General features: G+C 43.4%; 1 protein-coding gene across 2 annotated transcripts in view; it reads left to right on the forward strand.

Moving 5' to 3' along the window:
• LOC147422641 (THO complex subunit 4A-like) overlaps positions 1 to 24,197 on the forward strand; it is an 86,321-nt gene that overhangs the window by 60,492 nt on the left and 1,632 nt on the right. Inside the window, exon 5 of one of the 2 annotated variants that reach the window (XM_086502808.1) lies at positions 13,259 to 13,339. In XM_086502808.1, the coding sequence (XP_086358934.1) occupies positions 13,259 to 13,339 (81 nt within the window). Of the gene's footprint in view, positions 1 to 11,825; positions 12,423 to 13,258; positions 13,340 to 24,197 lie in introns of those variants that run through there. The other variant, XM_086502807.1, reaches the window with a different exon arrangement.

Consider the following 24,197-nt stretch of genomic DNA (forward strand, 5'->3'; position numbering starts at 1 on the left):
AATGATTTATTAATAAATTGGACTTGATCGACGTGCGAGGAATGGCTCGTTGGATTCCTCTAACCTAAAACTATATGCTTGTCATGTCAGATGCCCACCGTTGTGTAACAACATCTATTAAAACACGTGTACAAACCATTTATGCAAGAGGGTTCCAAAATTGGAAAATCTAATCTAATGAACTCATCGGACATGTAGGTCCTGCGAACAGGCTCAAAAAATTGCCAATACAAATCCTCCTAGGATTCTAGACACTCCTATCTAGGAAGAAGGGGAAAACTAGCTCTGGAAGTCAATGAAGTATGTTTATGTGGCACATAGAGCCAAGCCATGTGCACGTGATAGCCAAAGACTTTGAAAGCCCGTTCCAACCAGAAGAGCTAGGAGAAGCCCTCAGGGCACTTCCCACGGATAGCTTCCCAAGGGAGGATGGTTTGACTCTCATTTCTTTCTTGGAGTATTAGGAGGTGGTTGGTAGAGACCTTTGTAGTGCTTACCAGCACATTTTGCGCACTGGGGAGATGCTAGACAGCATGAGCGAGGAATTGATCCATAAGAAGGGAGGCTCCTTGGACAAGATTCGGCAATGGCGACCCATCATCATTCTCAGCTCAACCTACAAACTCTTAGCAAAGGCTCCGAGTTTGAGAATTCAGCCGCTACTTGAGAGCATCATGTAAGAGACACGGGCGGGTTTTCTCAAGAAGCGCGGTATCCTTGACACCATTTTTACCTTTTGGGAGGCAATTGCCCTCGCACGTTTTTGAGGAAGGAGCTTGTGGTACTCCTCGATTTTGAGAAAGCATATGACACAGTTAACCGGGTTTCCTTAAGGGCACTATGCCACGGATGGGGTGTTCAGATGCATGGATTAGGGGAGTGTCAGCTCTCTACGGGTGTGCGCACAATCAGGTGTTGTTGGCAAGGGGAAGATGGAAAACGCTTTATGCTCACATGATTGGTACGAACAAGGCTGCTCTCTTGCCCCCTTCCTGTTTCTCTTCTATGCTCACGTGATGAGCAGGTTCTTAACCTCACAAATGGTTGGTTTGCGTGGTCTGCAGTTGCCTATTCAAGGAGAGGAGATTTTGAACGCCGAGTTTGTTGATAACCGAGGCATGTTTTTGGAGGGCCAAGGGGCCAACTTGCATAGGTGTGGCCAAGCTCTTGAGGTGTTCTGTTGTGCACCAATTGCACTAATCAATTGGCAGAAGACAGTGGCTTTCTAGGTGCTTACATGCTTGATTGCTCGCCTGGAGAGGGCGTTAAGTGGATTCCTCCAAGGACACCAGTACGCTACTTGGGTTGCCGGGTAGGTTTGGATCTTTCTCCAGAGCAACAGGTTGCTCCCCTCCTCTCCATTAGGAGGAAACTGCTCCATTAGAGTTCAACACGACTTTCTCTTGCCATTAAGGTTGTGGTGGCCAACGAAACGTTGTTAACCACTATGCGGTACATCACCTCTTGGTGGATTCTCTCGAGTTCTTGCATCAACCAATTGGAGAGGCTGATCAGGAACTTCTTGTGGTCAGGGTGTGACACACAATAGGCTCAGTAAGAGGTCAAAGGACTTCTTCCAAGGGAGAAGCACTGGACAGAGCTGTCGCTACACCGGATTCAGGCTCGAGTCTCAAAGACGCGGGCAGGACCCATGGAGCCCTTGCACTCGCTCGATTTTCGCAGAGATGCGCAGAGTTGGCCTAAGCAAGAGATGGAAGGACCGCTTTGCTACGAGCCTACTACAATCTTGGAAGCAGCTACAGGATGGCCTTGAGCAGCATCAGTCGACATGCATTGAGGAGAGTGTTGAGGCAACCACTCGTTTGGAACCCTATGGTCATTACACAACAAGGTCACATGGTTGGTAGCACTTGGGGTCCCATGGTAGAGGATGCAACCCACTCTTTTAGGAACAAGGTGGAAAGGTACGGAGTGTACGGTACGTAATCAGTACGTAAGGTACGCACTTCTATACGGTTCGGCCTTTAAGGTACGTGACCAGTACGTAACACTTGTAACAACAAAAAGAATAGTGACTTTAGCCTTTTTTAGCCTATACATACTAGGAACTACATAGAGTCTAGACATAGATACTACTTCAAACATCCATTAGATACTGCTTCAATCTGGTTCCTAAAAACAATCTCAACGGCTGTGTAACGCACAACAACGTTTTCTTCATCAAGTAGCCATCCCGAATGGAATATCCCGCTACTACCTCCCCATTCTGTATTCGATTGAATACGTCTAAAATCTAGATACTAATGGCAAGATGTCCCTAATAAAACAAAAAAAAAAATGTGGGGAAGACACACACACACACACACACACACACACACACACACAAAAAGAAGAAGAAGAAAAAACTAGTACACTACCTATCCGTACTGTACGGAACTGTACTGTACGGTTGTACCGTACTGTACGGATGCAACCTTGTTTAGGAATTGGTTGTAGTTTACATTACTTTCTACGGAGATACAAGGCATTCAGCTACAAGACATGAGAAGGGTGCAGAGGATGTGTCAAGATATCGTAGAGGCTATACCTACAAAGTGGCACACCCCTATGGAGCCGGTAGCTGTCACTGGACGAGCACCACGTGTCAATAGAAAAGAACAGATTGAACAAACTTTTAGCACTTCAACAACTAAACTGAAAGAGAGAGAGTACACGCAACACGGAGTGGTGGAATTCCACCCTAGAGTGGAATTCCACCCCAAAGAGTACCTCGCCCCAAAGGTTGACGCCCCTTTCGGTATTTCTTTATAGTGCTTGAACTCATTCCAAGGCCGGTACTTGCACCTCTCCACGAAGCATGCCAAAGAATGAGCCCTCTGCACATATTTAAAGGCCCTTGGCCTATGAAAAGCAGTGACATGAAAAGCTTCAAACACAAAGGCATGTGTAACCGGCCTGTTCAATCCAAAAAGGGCGGTAGACTTTACTTTAAACCTTGATTTAGCTTTCACCCATTATTAGTCGTCTATTTTACATGTACTTTCAAGACACAACAAAGGGGAGAGGGATACAGGCTGCTAGATTGCACCTGTATGAGTAGACGGACACCAGATTGGCCCCTAACTTAGGCGCCCCTTTCGGTATTTCTTTATTGTTCAAAAGAGGGAATAAACGTTGTGGTTCCCTACAAGCTGCCCCGCACAAACTCGGCTGAATTTCCATTGTTCCAGCCCGATTTCGGCAGCATAATTGTACTAGGACACTTCACAATCAGTATTCCCACGCATTGAATGACTTTCCCGACGCATACGGGCACTTTGCAAAACCTGGCGAGAATCTGCAGCACGCTGAATTCTCTGTTTTCAGCCCCGAAAATGCGCCATATCACTTGTACAGCGGTCCCCTTGCGTCCGCGAACCTCCTTGGGATATTAGGGTCCGTTTAGGGCCAAAACCCTAAACCTGCAAAAATACACAGCAGGCTGTAATTTACTGTTTCGGGCTCCGTTTCGCGTGCCGGTCGCATCCGTAGCAAGTCCTTGAGCTCCCGCACCTGTAGGGCTACTTGCCCTTTGAATCGGACGAGATTTTTGGCGTGAAACCTCTCCGAATTCACCTGTACCTGCGGGGGATTAGCCGCTAGCTAATCCAGTACCTGTGCGAGAGGCTCTTGCCTCGGCAATCGCGCATGAACCCACACAACTGTACATTGGTCAAATGAAGAGCCCACTAGAGGGGCATAACATACTGCCAAAGGGGAGAGAGAGGGCAGTGCGTAGCGTGCAGGGCATCACTCTTGGCACCGCACTGTGCATAAGAGGGAAAGCAAGCACTCCATAGCTCTTAACCTGTGACAAATCTGAAAATGAGGCTCTCCCCCTCCTAAATTCAGCGCCACTCCTTGTTGCATGAGGCAAGTGCACCAGAAGGTGCCACTTGGCACATTTATAAGCATTTTCCCGTTTCGGGGTTGCCGTCTAAAAATATCCCAACCGGTTGCCCAGTTGACTTCACGGCAGAGTAAGAAAATGTTCCCCTTGTCATTCCGGAGGTAATGACGCCAACACATTTTCAAGTCCCAAAATAGTAGTTCCCTAAATTTTAGGAGATGCTGCCATTGTATCTTTCTAGGTCATCCGATCCTCTTTGTACACTGCGGCCACATCCATAACTGAAATGTAGCCTCTGTAGCAAAGGATTCCACTTTGGCTAGTCAATGACCCCACTTGGCTAACCATAGTCCTTGTCCAACCTTAGTGCTCTCTTGCCCTCAGGCCTGGACTCCCTCTGGACAGTTCCACACTAGCTATGCAATGGAGGGCAGTTAGATTTCCCGAGGGGTGTTTCCAAAAAGTGAAAGTAAATAGATAATAAGAAAGAAATCAACAAAAAGGATAGATAGTAGTCACACGCTGGTGACAGCATGTGATCCCAAAAACACTAGAACCAAAAACTGCCTGCGCGCTTTGCAGAAATCCGTACAACTGCCACGTAAGCATGTTAGCGTGAAATCCGAGAATCCGTACAAGCTACAATGTCATCAATTTTTACGCAAATGACCTTGAGAGAGAGAGAGAGAGAGAGAGAGAGAGAGAGAGAGAGAGAGAGAGAGAGTTCTATTATCGTCTTGGGAGGTCAAATATGACCTATGGGACCAAATGAACATGTCACGTGGTGCGAGTGGAGTTCATAAGTGACTCTTGATGCTCAAAAATGGCTAAAATGAGCGTCGCAATAGAGAGTCCACATCGTGGTTGGGAGAGGAAGGTATGTAGGGAGAGATCATGGCTGAATATATGGGGAAAAGAGGACCTAATGTGGTCAAAAGCTGAGCACTCAAGTAGTGTGTGGTACTCACTCTCTCGCACTTGACGAGGGCATAAGGTGCAAAGTTGATGACACTCCTCGCCAGTGTCCCAACGTCCTGTCTCGCAGCGTAGAGAATGGGAGCTAAGACGAATGGAGGCAATGGTGCGGATCGCACTCAACGGGATGGGCTCAAGGATGTAGGAATGGGTTCGGTTACCTCGTTCCGAGAAGAAGAGAGATTTGTAGTTTGGGGCAACGTGTGTGGTGTAATGCTGAAGCGAGAACCTCCGGATTTCTCCCAAGCCGTGATACATTGGCGTTGTAAGAAGGCCTCATTAACTTGGGAGTCGATCGACGCATCCTTGACCAAGTGACATGCATTCCATCTTCCAAACCATTTCTTGATATCAAGCATCCACTCCGAACTTAGTATTTTGCTCTTGCATGTCTTTTGAACCATTTGACTTGCTTCATATGCGATTCTAGGAAGTCGATGCAAAGGGCTACGTTGTGTCTTACGCATGTACTCCACAACCCTTTGCATGCCCAAGACCTCAATGGGAAGCAATCCGGACTCAAGAAGTAAGAGCATGTAGGGTGTTTGTGTCTTGACTTGGAGAAAGTTGGTGAGAAAACGCTTTTGGACATTCTCAAACTCTTTCCAAGTAGACTTTCCGATGCTTCCACCCCACACCTCCACTCCATAAAGAAGCACCGATGTCAACAATGTGTCAAAGAGGTACTTTTTGAGAGCCCAACACTTGATCTCTCCTGCATTGCACATGTTTTGAAATGCATAATAGGCCCTCTTTCCGGCTTCCAAGCGACGCATTGCACAATCCTTCCATTTATGATTGGATGGAACCTCAAGGCCAAGGTACTTGAAGTGATCTACCACTTCAAGTTTCTCATTGTTATATACAATGCATGGATTTTCATTGTTGAGGGTCTTTACAAGCATAACCTTGGTTTTGGATCCATTCACGAGGAGCCCGCTATGTAGGCAAAAGCATTCCAAGACACTCATAAGCTTTTGTGCATCTGCTAAGGTATGTGCCAAGAGCACTACATCATCGGCATATAGCAAAAGCATGATCACCGCATTTCCAATCTTAACCTCTTCTATGTCTTCTTGCTGCATAAAGTCAAGAACCATGCATTCCAATTCATCAATGAGTAGCCCAAAGAGGGTTGGGGAAAGTGGGCATCCTTGTTTGACACCAATAGTGCTTGCAAAAAATTCTGAAATTCCATCTCCCATACGTAATCGACATATCACTTTTTGGTGGATGCGAAAGACTGCATGTATAAATTCTCTCGGCACTTGAAGGCTTTGCATACGTCTCCAAAGATTTCCTTGCGGTACCATGTCAAAAGCTTTCTTGAAATCCACAAAGCAACAATACAACTTTTTTCCTTTCAATCGAGACGCTTCCATAAGAACTCGAAGAGTGACAAGGTGATCAATAGTGCTATGATGCTTTCGAAAACCTGCTTGGCCAAATGCACGTTTGCCATTCTTTTCAGTCCATTCACTTATCTTCATCTCCATGATTCATCCAAATAACTTTGCCATTGAAGAACCAACCATTATAGTGCGATAGTTGTTCACATTGTTTACATCTCCTCCTTTGTGCAAAGGTTTGATCCAATTTGCACTCCAATCATGAGGCATGCCATACTGAAGTGCAAGGTTAAACATATCGCATATCCAATATCGTGTTTTCTTGCTTGTCCATTTAATCATTTCAGCCTTGACACCTTGAAGGTCACCTGCCTTACGAGTAGCAAGTTTCTCAAGCGCGCGGCATACATCTTCAATGGTAAAGAAGGGAGACATAAACGGAAGGGAGCTACAACACTCCATCTTATCAACGTTGGGTTGCTCATAGAGATTCTTACAATGCATATACATATCCTCAAGAGTCAAGTCACCAAAGCTCTCAACGCGCTTGCTTTTTAGATTTTGCCAAAACTTGCCACATGCATGTGCTTTCTCTTGTGCTAAAAGAAGTTGTTTTTCGACTTCCCAGCTTCTCCTCTTCTTTTGAACAAGTGCTTTGTATGTGTGTGAACATTCCAAGTAAACTTCCTTGTCTTTGATTGCATCCAATCTTAGCAAGTGTTTTCGGGCTTGACTACATTCCATGTCAAACCATTTCTTCTTGGTGCTACCCTTCTTAGACCTTTTGCAAGACATGTGTTTCACCGAAAAGGATTCCTTCGCACAAGAGAAAATTACTTCTTTGAAAACTTTCCACTTGCATTCTAATGTTGGGCTCTCTTGATGCTCTATCATGCTTAACATTTGGTCCATCATATCAGCATATATAAGTGCTCGTTTGAAGTCTAGACGTAGGTACAAATGATTCACATCATGATTGGAGGCTTACATGCTCGGGTCCCATCGAGCAAGGTCCCATAAGTTGGTGGAAACTTCTTCTTGTGTTGCCTTCTCAATTAGGGTTTACGCCCCTCGGCCGGGATCTACAAGTTGGCACCGTTCTTTAGTGGCTTGACACGTCAGCAATTTGTGACATTTCTCCTTCTTGAAAGAAAGTAATCGCCTGTAATTACACCATATCTGCAAAACAACTCAAATTAGCTCAAAAAATTCCAAGGGTCATTCCGAGGGACAATCACTTTTCTCATTCCAAAATCGGAGCTCTTGATTTCCTGGGTCGTTGGATTCCCATAAGAATATCATTTAATAAGGAGTCTCCTTCCAGATCGAAACTCTTGATATCCTGGGTCATTGACTTCCTGAAAGAATCTCATCCAAAAAGGAATATTGACACATCGCAATGTAGCACAAATCCTCACATATGCATGTTAAAAGACAGAACGATCAGTACCACTGAGCACTTCCCCAAGACAGACGGTCTACGGTATGAAGCTACTCAACGACTGCCTCGTCACTCCCCCGCAAATAACCTAAAAAAGGTCCAAGCCATGAGTTCAGAGGACTAATGCAACCAAATGCTCCCCAGGTCGCAACCTGCGTCGCTTGGAGGGTCGAGCATACCCCAAACGTCCCGTCTGCGTCATTGGGAAGTTTTCCAGCATACAACGAAACGCTCCCTAAACATCCCGTCTCCATCGTTGGGAAGTTTTCTAGCATACAACGAAATGCTCCCGCTGACTTCAGCAGTGTATCCCAAAGTTTCACTCTGAGGTTCCTTTGTAGAGCAATGCTGGATGCAGATCCGATTGCGCCGGGCCCAGCTAGTCTCGGGAAAGAGGGCCCTACTTTGATCCAAGTATGGCTTGCCCCCCAGTTAGCCCCCCAGGCGAGCCTTGGCCTTCCCAAGCTTGTGGAAGCCATCCTTCACACAGTTCCCTTACCTTTCGCTCTCGTCTCACGACAATATAACAAGCTTTATGAATTTTTCCACACAAATGGGCAGCATTTGCTCGATATCGCAGTGCAGGAATTCGGGCTCGACAGAACCGAAGCCTGCCATAACCCAACATTCTTGTCGTACCAAGGCATACCCAACAAAACATCGCAATTGCCAAATTTCATAATGTGGAAATCGGCTTTTCCATGATAACCTTGGATAGTCACTGGAAGAGCACCAATAAGCGGTACCACTTTCTGAGTTTGCCCCGTGGCTAGCTCGGCTTTTATTTCTCCACCCTTTGCATCATAATCAAATTGCATCTGCTTCAAGAATTCTGGATGGATGAAGTTCTCTGTAGCTCCGAGGTCAAAGAAAATAAGGGCTTTTACGCCGTTGACTTTGCCATATGATCGACATAATTCATTTGTACTTTCAAGGCGTATGCCATAGATATCAAGGACTAGTCCAATAGTGGGTCTAGCTCTCTTGGCTGGAGGTGGCCCTGAGGATCGTTCTGTCGTGGGAGCAGAAGGTTGCTTTAGAGACATCAAGGCTCGCTCACGACATCTGGTCCTGTTTCAAAACATTCAAAACATCGAGCTTCTTGTAAAAGGGTTTCTCATTGACGCAGTGTCAAACGAGGCCTTTGAGGTTGGGTTTCACGACTCTCGAGAATTTGTTCGTTGTTGCCGAGAGTTGTGGTTAGTTGCCGAGAGGTCTTCTGTGGTAAACTCTAGCTTTCCCTTCATCAGTTTGTAGAGTTGTGGTTAGTTGCCGAGAGGTCTTCTGTGGTAAACTCCAGCTTTCCCTTCATCAGTTTGTAGCCGATCACGGTCCATAAGCTCTTGCTTGGTGGAGACTTGCTTGGAGAGACGATATTCTTGCAATGGTGATGGTAGTCCAATGGTATATCGCTCGCATTGGGCCTCCAAGGGAGCGAACCTAGAGAAGGACACCGAAAGGTACACGTCGAGAAACCGTTGGTTAGAGTCGTTCATGGTTTCTGTGGCAAGCATTTTCGAGTTGCCCCACTCTGCCAAAATCTAGACTTCCAAGAGAGAAGTCATATAATTGCCTGCAAAGACCGTCTTAAAAGTTTGCCAAGTCCTTGGAGCATGCGGTTGTGTCGCGATTGAGCTCGACCACTGCATCGCATTATCTTTAAGAAATCCCGTTCCTCGAGAAATCTTGGATTCTTTTGAATAGTTCCTCAAAACATAGATGTTGTCGAATTGATGTAGGAGCTGCAATGCTTCCTTCCGATCTTTCACCTCGGAAAAAGTGCAAAATTTGACTCTCATGCCGACATCCTTAAAATCTTTTGGTTGGTTAGGTGTGTATCCCGGGTTCGGATAATAAGGGTATCCATATGCACTCCAACCATTGTAGACTTGGTGACGATGGTGGTGGGGGAGGTGGAGGCAACTGTAGTAGCAAAGGCGATTGCACAGGATCAGGGTTAGATCAGTGAACCGCGAAACGTTTCAAACCCGAAATGTGGCGTTTCACCCTAGGCTAAGGCCTCATTGAAACGTCTAACCGAAACGCCAATTTTGTGTCTATATAGTGTTATGTATAGACAAAACAGGTGTTCACAGTGCAGTGAGTAAAGACACATGCTATGTTAACCTTGAAATAGCATATGCTTTTAGCTCCTCGATTATTGCATCTTTTTCCCCCATGTGCTTTTCCATATTTGTTCTCCATGCTTCAAAACTTGCTACTGCCTCATCGAGTTTCTTTTGCATAACGCATTCTGTTACATTTACTTCGGCCTTGATTAGGTTTCGTAATTCCGTTTTCACGATCTGAATTTCCTCATTCTGTACCCCCCGGATCTCTCTCCTTAGTTCTCTCATCATGTCTCCATACATGGAGTTCCTGTAGCTCTCAGCGTTCGCGTGCATTTCCTTCCTGATGTCATCCCTCATATAGTTTAGCTCTGATTTGAGCATCACCTGGACCTTCTCCATCAGTAGCTCATCATGTATCTTGGAGGTTTTCCCAACTCGTAAGGATCTTGGTGATAGTACTGTATCTCTGTTTCTCCGTTTGAAAGTAGCCGTCGTTTTTTTTTGGGGTGGTGTAGCTATCTACACCCGGCCCTTCCCCTTCGGTAGGCGGATCCATCGAACCCGAGCCACAAATGTGGGGTAGGGTACTAGAGTGAGGGACTGAGAATAAGGCAAACTTAAAAGTTTATTTTAAAGCTTAAAAACCTTTAAACTTTAAAAGTTTATTTCAAGCTTAAAAACCTTTAAACTTTAACGTAGGAGATGGGAAGTCCTTCTACGCGTAGATAAAGGAGGGGTGCCGGGGACTTGCTACGCGTAGGAAGTCCTTCTTTGAGAGAGAGAGAGAGAGAGAGAGAGAGAGAGAGAGAGAGAGAGAGAGAGAGAGAGAGAGAGAGAGATTAAAGTCGCGGCTGTGTATGCAGGCGACCTAGCTGTGTGCGGGAGGCTGTGAGGCTGGGGAGCTGTGTGTGCGGCACTCTATATGACTAGCGGGCTGTCTTCGGGTGCTGGTTCCTGAGAGGAATTTCAGCACGAGGGCTAAGTGGGCTGAAATGTAGCATGAGGAAGGGATACACAGGCTGTGGGGGTGCGAAGGACGATTGCCAATGGGCTCTGGAAGAATGCTGCTTGATTGCGCAGGTCTCCCTTTTTTTTGGCCCCCATTTTCTGTGCTCGCTGCCAGCACGCTGCCCTGCTGCCTTCATGCTGCCCTTCCCTCACGCCACAGGCCTTCAGCCTCGCGCTGCTGCAGAGAGAGAGTAGTGTACCTACCTATCCTTCAGCCTCGCGCCGCTGCCCAAAACCACCCAAAACCATCATGGCCATCAATCCCTAACATGGACCCAAGTACAACAGATGAATGTGCCGAGAAGGTGCCCCTTGCCCTTGCATATATACTAGACTAGGGGCCAGGTAAGGCACACCTAGAAAAATACCCCACGACCCATACAACTGGATTTAGAGAGGTATTATCAGCTAGACCAACTTCTGAAGGACAGACAATGCCCTTGTTGATAACTCGAATCTGCTGGCATTCAATGCATTACCAAACCCCCCCTCCAAGGGCCCCCTACACTATTTCTAGAGTGGTATTTGCTTTAAATTGCACAAATGCTGATACAATGGTTTTAGAGCTGATGGGATCATGCAATTGGATGCGGGATACTAATGGTACTTGAGAGGCTTAAGGCTGAAATCTGAAAAAGCTAGTGAAATCTGGCTGAAATCTGCTACTTACTGGCTGAGGATGCTGATAACTGAAAACGCTGATGCTGGTGGTGGCTGAAAACTGAAGGGCTCATCTGCGAATGCAAGGGGTGCCGATGGTAGAGGCTGAAAACGCTGAAGCTGAGGATGCATAGACTGAAATCTCTAGACGCTGGTGAGGGTGCTGACGCCGATGAGGCCAAGGGCTGAAAACTGGAAACGCTGGTTGATGGTACTCCGAAAATGCAGATGGAGAGGAAATGCTGGCACTGACGGGTTGCTGAGGACACAAAACCCTGGTGCTGCTGGGTGCTATGAGTGCTGGCTGCCCATGCTATGTACTGAACCGATGGTAAGAGGCCAAAATGACCTATGAGACCAAACCGTTGAGAGAGAGAGAGAGAGAGAGAGAGAGAGAGAGAGAGAGAGAGAGAGAGAGAGAGAGAGAGAGAGAGAGAGAGAGAGAGAGTTAGTTTTGATTGCATTAATAGGTATCAAAACTTTGGACTTGGAGGGGGGTCCCAATCAAGTCAAGCTCCCAGAGCAAGCGAACTTTGGAATCTGTTCAAAGGTCCAGATAAGCAGGGAAAAGAAGAGCTAGAGAAAAAGTTGCGGTCTGATTTGGATGCAGATCTGGAACGTTACCATGCAGCATCTAAGACAAGCTTCTAGGCCATGCTTTAGAATTCTTGATGCATCAAGGGAACAGCCTGCTAAGTGGCTTTTACACATTTTTGATAGAAATGACCTTTTCCTACATTTTGAGGTTAAAGAACCTAAGAGGTGAGCAGGTTCAGATTTTCTCCACCCATCAAGAGGGGTTTTCTTATATACAATCAGGCGGATGTTTAGTTAGTGTAGGTCAATAGCTATATGCTCAAGTATACATGTATACCGTTCACGTAGAATTCTTCTATGCTAATAATCCACACATGCAGAGCTAGCTCTATCAATACAGAGATCATTTTATCCCATTTCGAGTGGGCGGAGATGGTCTTCTAACATTCATAGCTTAGTCAGATGTAATTCTATGTTTACCAAAAATGTTGTGACTTGATGGGCTGGTGCATTGTTGTGACATTAACTGTTCTCGTGATTGTCTTCGGAGTTAGCGTTGCATGCGTCAGCCAGTGTGGATTCTTTCAGTGGGTTGCAGTTTATTGGCACTCCCTTTCACCAGAAAGGAAGGGTATGTGTGGAGGGAGTTTCAGCCCTTGTTCAGCTGAGTATCCTTTAGATTTTTAAATGTATGCTTTATTCCCCCCTTCCCCCCCCTGCGGTCCCCTTCTCTCTCTCTCTCTCTCTCTCTCTCTCTCTCTCTCTCTCTCTCTCTCTCTCTCTCTCTCTCTCCAACGCGAGTGAAACGCAGTGCTAGCGTCTGTCTCCAGATGCCTTGTTGGTCATATGAAGGCAAGATTCTATGTTTTTCCTTTTCCATTGATCCTTAACTGAAATGTTGGAATGTGACTGGCATTGATCCTTCGGCTTTGGCTCAAAAGGTCACAAAACCTGAGCGCAGTTATGGTCGATAGTGCAAATGTAGCAGCATAATTACCGTGCTAAGCTGGCATAGGTATACACTAAGGTGGCATAGATGGTAGCCAGAGGCCATGGAAAGATTTCATAAGAGGCATTGCAGTTCAGAGCTTGCCAAATTATGGTAAAACTGTAGCAATGCTCTCAAAGAAGATTTGTCCAACTAGTTCAGATGAATTGGGCTATGGAAAATTGACAGGGTTTTCTATAACCTCTAGCTTTTTAAGAATCTCACAACTAATTATGATTTTTGTAACAGGATTTACACGGAACACTGGTTCCACTGTCACTTTATTTGACACACAAAATGATCTATGTACATGGAATATTCTAAATAACTAGGCATAGATGTGTAATTTTTGTTTCATGTGTACGTTTTCATGACCAGTGAACGCAGCACAATTCATGGAGGTTTCACTCAACATTACATGGTAAATTTGATTCAGCAAAAAAGAAGGGACGAGCAGAGGTATGCATATGATGTATGTATGTTCCCAACTATGATGCAATGCTCAAAACAGGCCTTTGTCCATAGAATTGGATAGTTAGACAAGGATAATCTTAGAGGTTAATGGGGTAATTTTTAATGTTTTGACATGAAACTTTTGTAGGTTTTCATACAAATTAAATTGAATTTTAGAGGTATATTTCAAACTTTATAGGAGGGATTAATGATTACACTACAATGTGAAATTTGGCATGTTTGGCAAGGAGATAACTCTTTGTTCTAGTTGCTTCTAAATTGAAAGAGGGTGCTTGCCTTTGTTGAATGCCAACACGGAGGCGACTTGCAGCATGTAGTGCCATCCAATCCTAGTGGTTGCATGTCCTTGGTCTCACGTTGACTGCTTCATTATGAGCATAATCACCTCATCTCTAGTATATGTGCTCTTTATCTGATAAAAGAATACACCAAGGCAAATGGTCTTCGTGCATGTGAGAGATGACAAATATTCCAACAAACTATTTAAGTAGAAAAGAAAACAGAAACTATCATTATTTACTATAATTGACAAATTGCACACTCTCAGATCATCAAGGAAAAGAACTTCACTAGGAGCATCACTATGATAGACCAGCAGAGACATTGTTACTTTTATTTACTATAATTGACAAATTGCACGCTCCTCAGATCAAGGAAAAGAACATCACTAGGAGCATCACTATGATAGACCAGCAGAGGCAAATAATAAAAATCTTTTCGGACTTTTTCTTTCAAGCATTTTTTTAATGATTTTTTAAAAACATTTTTGTATTTATTTGTTTGCTTTTATTTTTATTTTTTGCACCTTGGCGTGTGCATGATTAAACACATTCATATTAGATATGTCTAGAGAGTCTGATTTTGTCAGATTACACTCAACTTGATTAGATTTGAGCCACATGCTTGACTAGCTTTTTGATTGCCTGGTTACCCACCTAGTGCACTTGTATATACACGTCCTTGATGCCATATTTGACTTAGATTGACAGACTTTGGCGATCATGGATCCTGGGACCCTATATGACAGACTATTGTTGGTTCATAGTGAATTAGACACCCAACAGAGGTATATCCAGCTTCAACCCATAGATTGTCCGCACTTAGTTTTCAGATACTTAGAGCGCGAGCACACATGGCATTCTTAGATCACCCTCTTGATGGTTTTGGTACATCGTGTCAGAGAATAGTCTAGAGATTATCACATTAACTCTTCTTGGGGATTGCACAGACACCCATGAGTTGCCACTGATTGTATCTTTGCATCTGTTTGTGGACGCAAGGTCCTTATATGCTGATGAGGATCGGAGAATGTTACATGCGGAGATAGCGAGAGTACTCTTCCTACGACACAATTAGTGCTATCCCACCAGGTTTCTTACGAGGTACCACACTGACATAATAGCAAAGGCGAGGGTTGATATGGAGAGCATGAGCTAGAGCCATACCATTGCACTGCTAGAGTTACCATGTGCAGAGATGACCACATCTTATGCTTTGACTACTACTACGATTAATACGCATGCTAGAGAGGTTGTACAGACTACATCATAGACCATGAGTACAACATACATAGAGCTTGATAGACCACATATATGAGATACATTGACGAGTCATAGATCACCACCTAGAGATACCACATAGGAGGATAAGAGTTTCCACGACAAGTAGAGAACACAATACTAAGTTTCTGCTACATTTCTTATGCTATAGAGGAGTCATGCCTTGGTTTATTGACCTTAATGGATATTGTTACAGTAGAGGCACCTTCTTAAACGATATTGGTCCTTCGATATGACAGGTAGTCAGAGTTCATAGACATCAGTTTGATTGAGTTCTATAATGATGAGCTCAAGGACATACACATGTCCCTGCTGATTAGCCTATATGATGTTGTAAACAAAGCCACATTTGGATGATTGTTGGACATCCAGGTACACCCTAGGATAGTGCAGTTACGTAGACTGGAACACACATTGACTTATGTTGATGATTGTGGATGTAGATATGGATAAGACCAAACCACATGAAATTTTGAGCCAACCACAAGTCTTATGGTATATCTTGTTAGAGATCCTCATGATAGGATTTATAGGGACACATTTGGTACTAGATTTTCCTTGATAATTGGATTTTCTATTCTCTAGGGCATGGCCAAGATCCTATAGTGATGACGACACAGAGTCCGTTGACACCTACTAGATAGACTTTCCGTACCATGTCACCTCCCGAATCTCCATCACATAGACAAAATTTGCCTTAGAGCATACTTGATTAGTTGAGATCTAGAGTGATTGAGATGACGGAGACTAATGGCCACATTGACATCAGGATGAGTATACCAGAGAGCACTACCATAGAGCCACTTGAAGTGATTACTCAAGAGGATGCTACTTGTTCTATAGAGGTGGTACAACCTAGTGAGATTGCTCTTATGCTAGAGATGAGTATTGAGCTAATAGAGATAGATAGCCTCCCATATTCTACACTTATTGATGATGCTTGTGCACCTATCTTATAGGTAGATGTCCCCTAGAGCCTATACTTGATGAGATTGCTAAGGCACATGACCACGAGAGTGTTGAACTTACAATTGAGACATTAGAGACTAAGATACTAGCATATATATGATGGAGATAAATGTGGCCATTGAGACAAATGATCACAAGCACCCACGACAAGGTTCACTAATGATGGAGCATTTAGATTCCCCATGTGAGGTAGGGATAGATAAGGTACTTCTAGACCATGATTGTATCCCCCCTAAACTAGACATGAGGATTCACAGACCAATTTTCCTACATTGACTTCTACCACGACACTTGAGACACCAAGAGATTAGGTAGAGCTACCTTAGAGGATGTTCACAGGAGTCATACTACCTATGAGCGACTATGATATATCAGGCCCATAGCTCATCACATAGAGCTTATCGTAGGGCCACTAGACACATTTTTGTGATCCGCATGATGACACAAACTAGACCATTAGCTAGTGATGATACACCAGTTTGGATCGAGAGATACAATACAAATGATGGTTTATCCCAGGGTTGGCTCACATCCAAATAGTCGCTAGAGGCACATGGATTCTACAAAGGACATAGACAGATTTGGGGTTCTAGACCATAGACCCTAGCACATCCTCATAGATCTCCTATAATTGTCTTGACCATACCCACGCTATAGAGATCTAAACCACATTCATGACGACGAGTGCTGACATGAGGTAGACATTCACGACCACATCATGTGAGGAAGCTTGACATACATTCATTGAGATACCACAAACATTGAATATTTGGCTACCAAGGAGATGACCAACTATTACACCATAAGTTGACACGAGCCATAGCTCACCTGAGATTTCTATTGACCATGCTATTGACTTAGAGTAGGGCATGATACAACCATTGAGGGATCGTGAGCCATAGAGTATATTGACCACACAAAACTATATTGAGGGCTAATGTTCTCCCTAAAACTATTACTTGTCCTCCAAATTCTACCATCCATATGGAGCTAGGTGCTAGTCAGCTAATGACCATTAGATAGAGAGCTAGGAGATTGCAAATTTTAATGTTTGGAGAGATTTCTCTTATAACTCTGAATTTCACTAGAACTGTGACTTTTGCATATTCACTATGGTGCACTAGACACATGTCTGTAAACTAGAGGCACTTTTTTCCTTCAATTTTTTTTCTCTATAAACATCCATGGTTGAGACCTTAGTATATGATTTCCTTTGATTTGTCTCACTTCTATGATGACACACCTTTCTAGGTGGTGGCGTTTTGTCTTATAATTTTATAACATAGATGGATTTGAGCTTTCACACAACATGGATATAATGAGTTTCAACATTGCGTGTGTATTTCCATAGCTATCGAGGAGACACATCAAATACCTCCAAGTTTACTACTTTCTATGCTTCATCTTTTTGGACCCTTATATTTTCTAATTGTGGGTTTTCATGGTTTGATTCAATGCATTTAATTATGTTTTGTTATCTACCATTAAAGATGTATAAACTTGTCTTTGCTTTAGTTAATTGACCCGAGTTTAAACTTATCAATGAGGCTTGAGGTTAGTAGGGAGCGACTTAAGTTTAATGCATTTATTTGATCTAGAGTTTAGTCTTATAAGAGGCTTGAGGTTAGTAGGTTGCGACTTCCGTTTAATGCATTTACTTGACCTAGAGTTTAGTCTTATCAATGAGGCTTGAAATTAGTGGGCCGTGACTTTAGGTTAATGCATTTACACGACTACTAGTCATAATTGGTAAAATTTTGAATGTTTGAGACCTTAATAGTGTTTTGGGCATAAAAGGGGAGAGATAATTTTTGTGAGGATAACCTAGAGTGAAGAAGGGGAAGAAGGAGGCTGTGGAGGTGGAAGCTTGGAGCCAAATGTAGTTGGTTCACAAATTGATTAATGCATGCATTGAAGTTAAGTTCTCTTGTTTATCTCTTGGTTTTCATGAGAACTATGTATTACTATCTTAATGTATGTGTAAGAACTGATCACTCTCTAATCTGTTGACTTCCTATTGTATGTTTTATTATGGTGTTGTGTGCATGATTAGAGTAGTGTCTAGAGTAGGATTTGTGCATATATCACTCTGATTGTAATTCCATAAGCTCAAGTGAGTTTGTGTTTAGGATGTGCCCACAAAGATTGATAAAAAATACATTAATTAGCATTGTGTGATTAGCATAAGTGTTAACATGTGTGTGACTAGTCATTCCCTTCATTAGTCCTATCTTCTTCCTATTCTAGATGACCTTCAATGATTTTCCTACTCTTTTCCAACTCATAGCTGTCATATACTCACCCATATGTGATGCTTCCATGCCCTAACCGGATCGCTACCATCTTTGGATTGACATTTTTGTTGATGCATTGGAGATGTGCTACAAGTGGAGCCAATAAAGTTGTTGAGACCTTTTAACAAGTTACAATCATATAAAGTCTTCAAACTAATGTCCAAATTTACAAGCTAAAAATAGAGCTAGTCATTCATCCATAGGGCCAAATGTTGCGATGGAATTTTCTTTACTGAAGCACCGAGCCTAAAGAGTCCACAAGACCATGAGGCAATTGTGAACCGCCGGGAAAACCCTTGTGTAGGTTTGTGTAATGCACCTTTGGTCTATAAACACACATCATGTGTGTGTGTGTGTGTGTGTGTGTGTGTGTGTGTGTGTGTGTGAGAGAGAGAGAGAGAGAGAGAGAGAGAGAGAGAGAGAGAGAGAGAGAGAGAGAGAGAGAGAGAGAGAGAGAGAGAGAGAGAGAGGTAATGGTTGACATCAAGAAACAAATTTGATAGGTTGTCATGAAATTGTATTCCAAAATGATATATATGGATGAGTTTTTGACTAGTTTTGCAATTAAAATGATTCCTTTTATAGAGAAAATGCGGTAGAATTCTTGGTATATATGCCAAACATGGCCATAAATTGGAACAAATTTATAGAGTTAATGATGCCAAGCAGGCAGGATTTGATTCTAGGGTCAAGTAGGCTCTAATCGGATTTTGAAAGAACCCCGATCTGACCTAAAAAGCTTTACTTATATGTGTTTTTACGGTTTTACAAGACCATGGACGAGTGCCAAATTTATGTAATGAATGGTAAAATTTGGTGTTTGATGGACAAGATTGGAGTTGAAGTCGAAGTTGGTGGGTTTGGGGTCCATCCGAACTTTACAGGGCCTTGATTAGATCCAAAATGGCCAAAAGACTGTTCTTTGTGTGATGGTTGTGAGGTTTTTGGAGGGGAAGGGGTGGGTGGTGGGGGGCTTGTGCCATGTGGCACCCTTTTGTCCCACATGTCATTTGAGGAGAGAATGGTACCTGTAGGGTAAATGTACAATATGGGGAGCAATTCATTAGTATCTCAAATGGGAGACCCCTCTTGGGGAGCTCTTGGCTATGACATGTTGCTCCTTCCCTACAAGGGTGATGCATGCGTGCTATCGATGGTAGACTTGGCTATGTTTTTAGTCATTGGTGGTGGCATGATATTGTGGGAAATCGATGGATTTGATATTGATGTGGATTCACACGAGTGGCCCTCTGACTTACCCTTATGCAAGTGGTAATATGGGAAGAGTTTTCCCATGCTACTAGTTTTCATGGTGGGATTACAAACTTGAAAGGGGAGATTGCATGTGTAAAAGATATCTAGGGTATATGCTTCATCATTCTCCACACAACCATCCCTTATATAGTCGGAGCTAGCTATATAAGGCTCCTTTTGCAAGACACTGGGCTCATAGCCCCTTGCCAACCGTTGTCCAGACCCTTGCCCTCACTTTGCCCCCCCTTGAAGAATAGTTTTCATCCTAAAAAAAGAGAGTAGAAAATCGTTCCTTCAATGATCCTAAGTGGAACCGTCCTCAAGGCTATCTTTCCACTTAACCAAAACTTGATGTCATGCATGATACCTTGTACATAAAACATGAGAATCAAGAATAAATTATAGTTACTTGGAGGCTCGATAAAATTGACCAAAACATCTATATCCATCACATGGTGATCAATGCCTAACTGTTTTCTCAAACGATTGGCATGGAACACTGGATGCGCAATTAAAGAGGATAGTAAATCCAACTTACTAGGCAACTTAAAAAATGCGTTGGATGACCTTAAATGGACCACACCATTGAGGAGATAACTAAGAAACTAGATTTCTCTTTAGGCTTTTGGAATGTTTTGATACACATAAAGAATTAATCATCTTCTTCAAAAGCAATCAATCATCATTTTTCATTCACACAATTTTGATACGTGTCTTGTGCTTGTTTGAAATTTAAACAAGTAGTCCTTAACTTTCTTTATCCTTTCATTGGCTAATCCCATTGAATTTGGTGAGGAATCGTACATTAACATAAAGGGACTGAACCCCATAGATACATGTCTTATGCTTGTTTGAAATTTAAACAAGTAGTCCTTAGATTTCTTTATCCTTTCATTGGCTAATCCCATTGAAACTGGTGAGCAATCGTACATTAACATAAAGGGACTGAACCCCATAGAAACATGCTTAACACTGTTGCAAGAAAAATCCAAAATTGGAAGGTAATCTTCCCAATTTAATTGTTTCTTACTTACATAGGTACATAAGATATCCTTTGTGACTTGATTTACCCATTTGATTTGACTATCAATTTCAATATTGTCAGTCATACTTAGATTTGTCTGCAAATTTTGGAGTACTACAAAATGACTATCAAACTTGTGATCACGATCATGTACAATACATGTGGTAAAGCCGTACAACTTGTAGAGGTTCTCTAGCATTGCTAGTTCTAGAGTTTTTAACGTAGTCTCTGTAGAAATGAACTTATGCACCTTGGCAAAAAATTCAGCCATATCCCAAATGGGATCATGTCGACATGCAATAGTTGGTAGTCCTACTATAAAATCCCTTAAAGATACTTTCCCACCGGCCATCAAGGATCTCTATAGGATGAAGTAGCCCTCCTAGTTTTAATTTTAATACCTTATGAACATGGAAATTTTTGTAGTTAATCACAAAATCTTGTATATTTTTATGCAGGTGCAACTAGTAGAATTGTCAACATACAAGTGCATAGGTCTTTGTTATCCTAGAATGACTAGCACTAGGACTATCATGACAATTATAAAGGATTTGGGGCTTGATGTCATTGTCTGTTAGGACACATACTCTCCCCTTATGGAGTAAGTAACCCTTATCAATGAATAAATGCTTCCATATGTTAAGTTCAACACAAGTTAAAGTGGAAATTTGTGTAGAGTCTTCATAAACACTAACATGAGTGTTGGTGAGATATTGTTCCATAACATGATTCCACACCTTGGAGTAAAATTGATCATGCTTGCACTTGTGCTTAAGAGATTCCAAAAATTCACTTGGAATTTTTGAAAATGCAAGAGCATTTATCTCATGTGTGTGACATCATCACCTAAAACATTGTATGAACCTTTTCAACACATGATCTGAGCATGGGAGCAGAGGATCGGGGGGAGTGGCAGTATTATTAAGAGAGGAGCTACAACCACTTCTACCCATTGTACGAAGAGACGATCATGCTAGATATATGTGGGGGAGGCTGAGAACCGACACAGGCCAATTTTTGTACATTGCCAAATGCTACTTCCCCCGGTACATCAGTCTATTTGGGTCTAGAGGCGAGTCACCTTTCTCAATCCTAGACAACGACATATGGGAGGATGGTGACATCCTCCTCCTAGGGGACTTCAAAACCCGGACGGGCAATGCTCAAACAATCTTCTATGACACTTCAGAGGAGATGCTTAGAGAATTGGATGTAGGAGATTTGGGGCTTGATAGACATTCACAAGATAGAGAGGAGACAGAGTATGGGAGACATCTCGCGATACTTAATGGCCTACAACGTTAAGTAGGAGATTTGGGGCTTGATAGACATTCACAAGATAGAGAGCAGACAGAGTATGGGCGACTACACATGGTCTTGCGATACTTAATGGCCTACAACGTTTTCCTAGAGTGGCTGGTTTCACATGCTTTCCACACAAGCATGGGGCCAGCACAATTGACTATGTCATGGCACATCCGAGCTTCATTCCATGCATTCAGGATTTCACAGTAGGGCCAAGATCAATGGGTGTAGCAATGGATCATGCTCTCTTGACACTTTGTGTCTCCTTTCAGTACAGTGTAACCCAGGTGTTAGGAGGGAGGACACATACCTGCTATACATTTACACCAGAGACTGACCGTGTTTATAGAGAGGAGATCTATAGTTGTCTATGTACAACAGCCAGGCCAGGACTCTCAGTGGGGGAGATCACCACTTTACTGACTGAGACATTGCATGATGCAACAGCAGAGGCATACCCACACACTCAGCCTAATCAGAGACGCTGCTATGGGACCATGCCTCAAAACCGTTGGTATGACTGTTGACAAGGAGTGTAGAGAGACAAGAGCACAACTTGAGAGAGATCTTCTCCTAGGGGTCATCAATCACAAACAATCTCGGATAGCCTTTAGGCGCCTTCTGCGATGGAAGAAGCGAGCATTCCTTGCTCAAATGGAACGAGACTTATACCTGTTGTTCTTGAGTAGAGACTCAGGAGAGGCATGGTGTTCCTTTCATGAGCACTCCCCTCCCCCAGTGATTACTTCTCCTGATGTGTGGGGTCAGTATGCAACATCCTTATATACGGTCCCTGCACAGATGCCCCTTCCAGATCCTCCAAAGCCATGCCCATCTACGAATACTTTCTTTACCACTTAGATGGTAAAGACGACCAATGAAAGGATGAGGACCAGGAGGGCATATGATCATGATGGTCTAGTAGCAGAGCACTTTATACACGCTAGAGATATGATGGCAGAGGTTCTTGCAGTTCTCTTCAATCGCGTCATGTGTGAGGGTCTACCTGAGACTTGGAGACTGTCTACTATTGTGCCTATCTTCAAGGCAGGCGATCTTACAGAGCTTGGAAACTACCATACTAATACGATTGGACACACATTGGCACGGTTGTATGCATTTATTACTGAGCAGCAGTTGAGCAGATGGGCAGAGAGTGAGGGTATACCTGCTGCGGGACAAGCCGGTTTTAGGAGACTTCTCCACTTTTGACCATATTTTGACACTCAGAGCTATCATTGAGGAGGGTAGGGCACATGGGAGATGGATTTTTTGTAGCTTTGTGAATTTCCGCAAAGCATTTCACATGGTGCCCAGAGCCAGATTAATGCGTAGACTACAGGAGATGGGAGTGCCCATTGAGTTCATGTGGGGGTTCATGGCTCTATATAGATCAATGGTTGGACGTGAACGCACTCCACAGGGAATATCTAATTTAGTTCACTCCACTATTGGAGTGGAACAAGGATGTCCATTGTCTCCTACTCTATTTGGTATGTATATAGATGAGGTTTCTGATTACATTGACAGAGAGGGTGAGAGAGGTGCCTAGCTGGCAGGGACATGGATTCCATTGTTGTTATATGCTGATGATATTGTGTTGATCTCTGACTCACTGGAGGGTATGCAATGACACTTGGATGCATTACATAACTTGGTAGAGGATAGTGGATTGTGTGTAAACCTTGGTACACCGCAGTGGATCAGGAGATCAACACCTACATTCACTTATGGTCAGGAGACTGTGGAGTACACAGATGCATACACTTATCTTGGGGTAGTCTTCACTGGGCCAAAGTTTTCTTTGAAGAGAGCAGCAAAGACCAGACTGACGAGAGCGTATGCAACCTTGGGAGGATTGGAGAGGATGTGTTCGCAGGTTCAATTCCAGGAACCCCAAACAAAGCTCTGGCTCTTTGATACCTTGGTAGCTTCAGCTATGCTCTATGGGGTTCAGGGTTGGGGACCCTCTGTGGGTTAGGATGGGTGGAGAGGTATGGACAGGCCCTTGGTATCTATGATCTCTTGGTTGATTACAGCCAAGGCCTTCATGCCACACGAGATCATTAGAGCGGAGTTAGCGGCCTCCCCTATGGAGATAGAGGCGTTTACCAGATCAGTCTCCTTTATGCACAGCTTATGGGATACTACCAGAGACAAATATGCCATTGTTTCTCTGAAGGCGTACAAAGCGAGTTGCCTCCTTTATGTCGTGAAGATCACATGCTTGATTCCTGGTAGTACACCACCGAACCGGCCACCCTACAGAGTTAGCCGGGGCTAAAATAAAGAAACAATGAACCAGAACAGATTTCCACATTACGAGGATCGATGATATACTCGACAGACTTTAGAATTCTACTTGCCGAATTGATCTGAAGAGTGATTATTATTATATGTATTGCTCCCATCTACGTCGTTTCGAGGTTCATATAATA

Source organism: Adiantum capillus-veneris, chromosome 27 (assembly GCF_014529385.1).
Source record: "Adiantum capillus-veneris isolate H3 chromosome 27, ASM1452938v2, whole genome shotgun sequence".
In the NCBI taxonomy this organism is placed as follows: Eukaryota; Viridiplantae; Streptophyta; class Polypodiopsida; order Polypodiales; family Pteridaceae; genus Adiantum; species Adiantum capillus-veneris.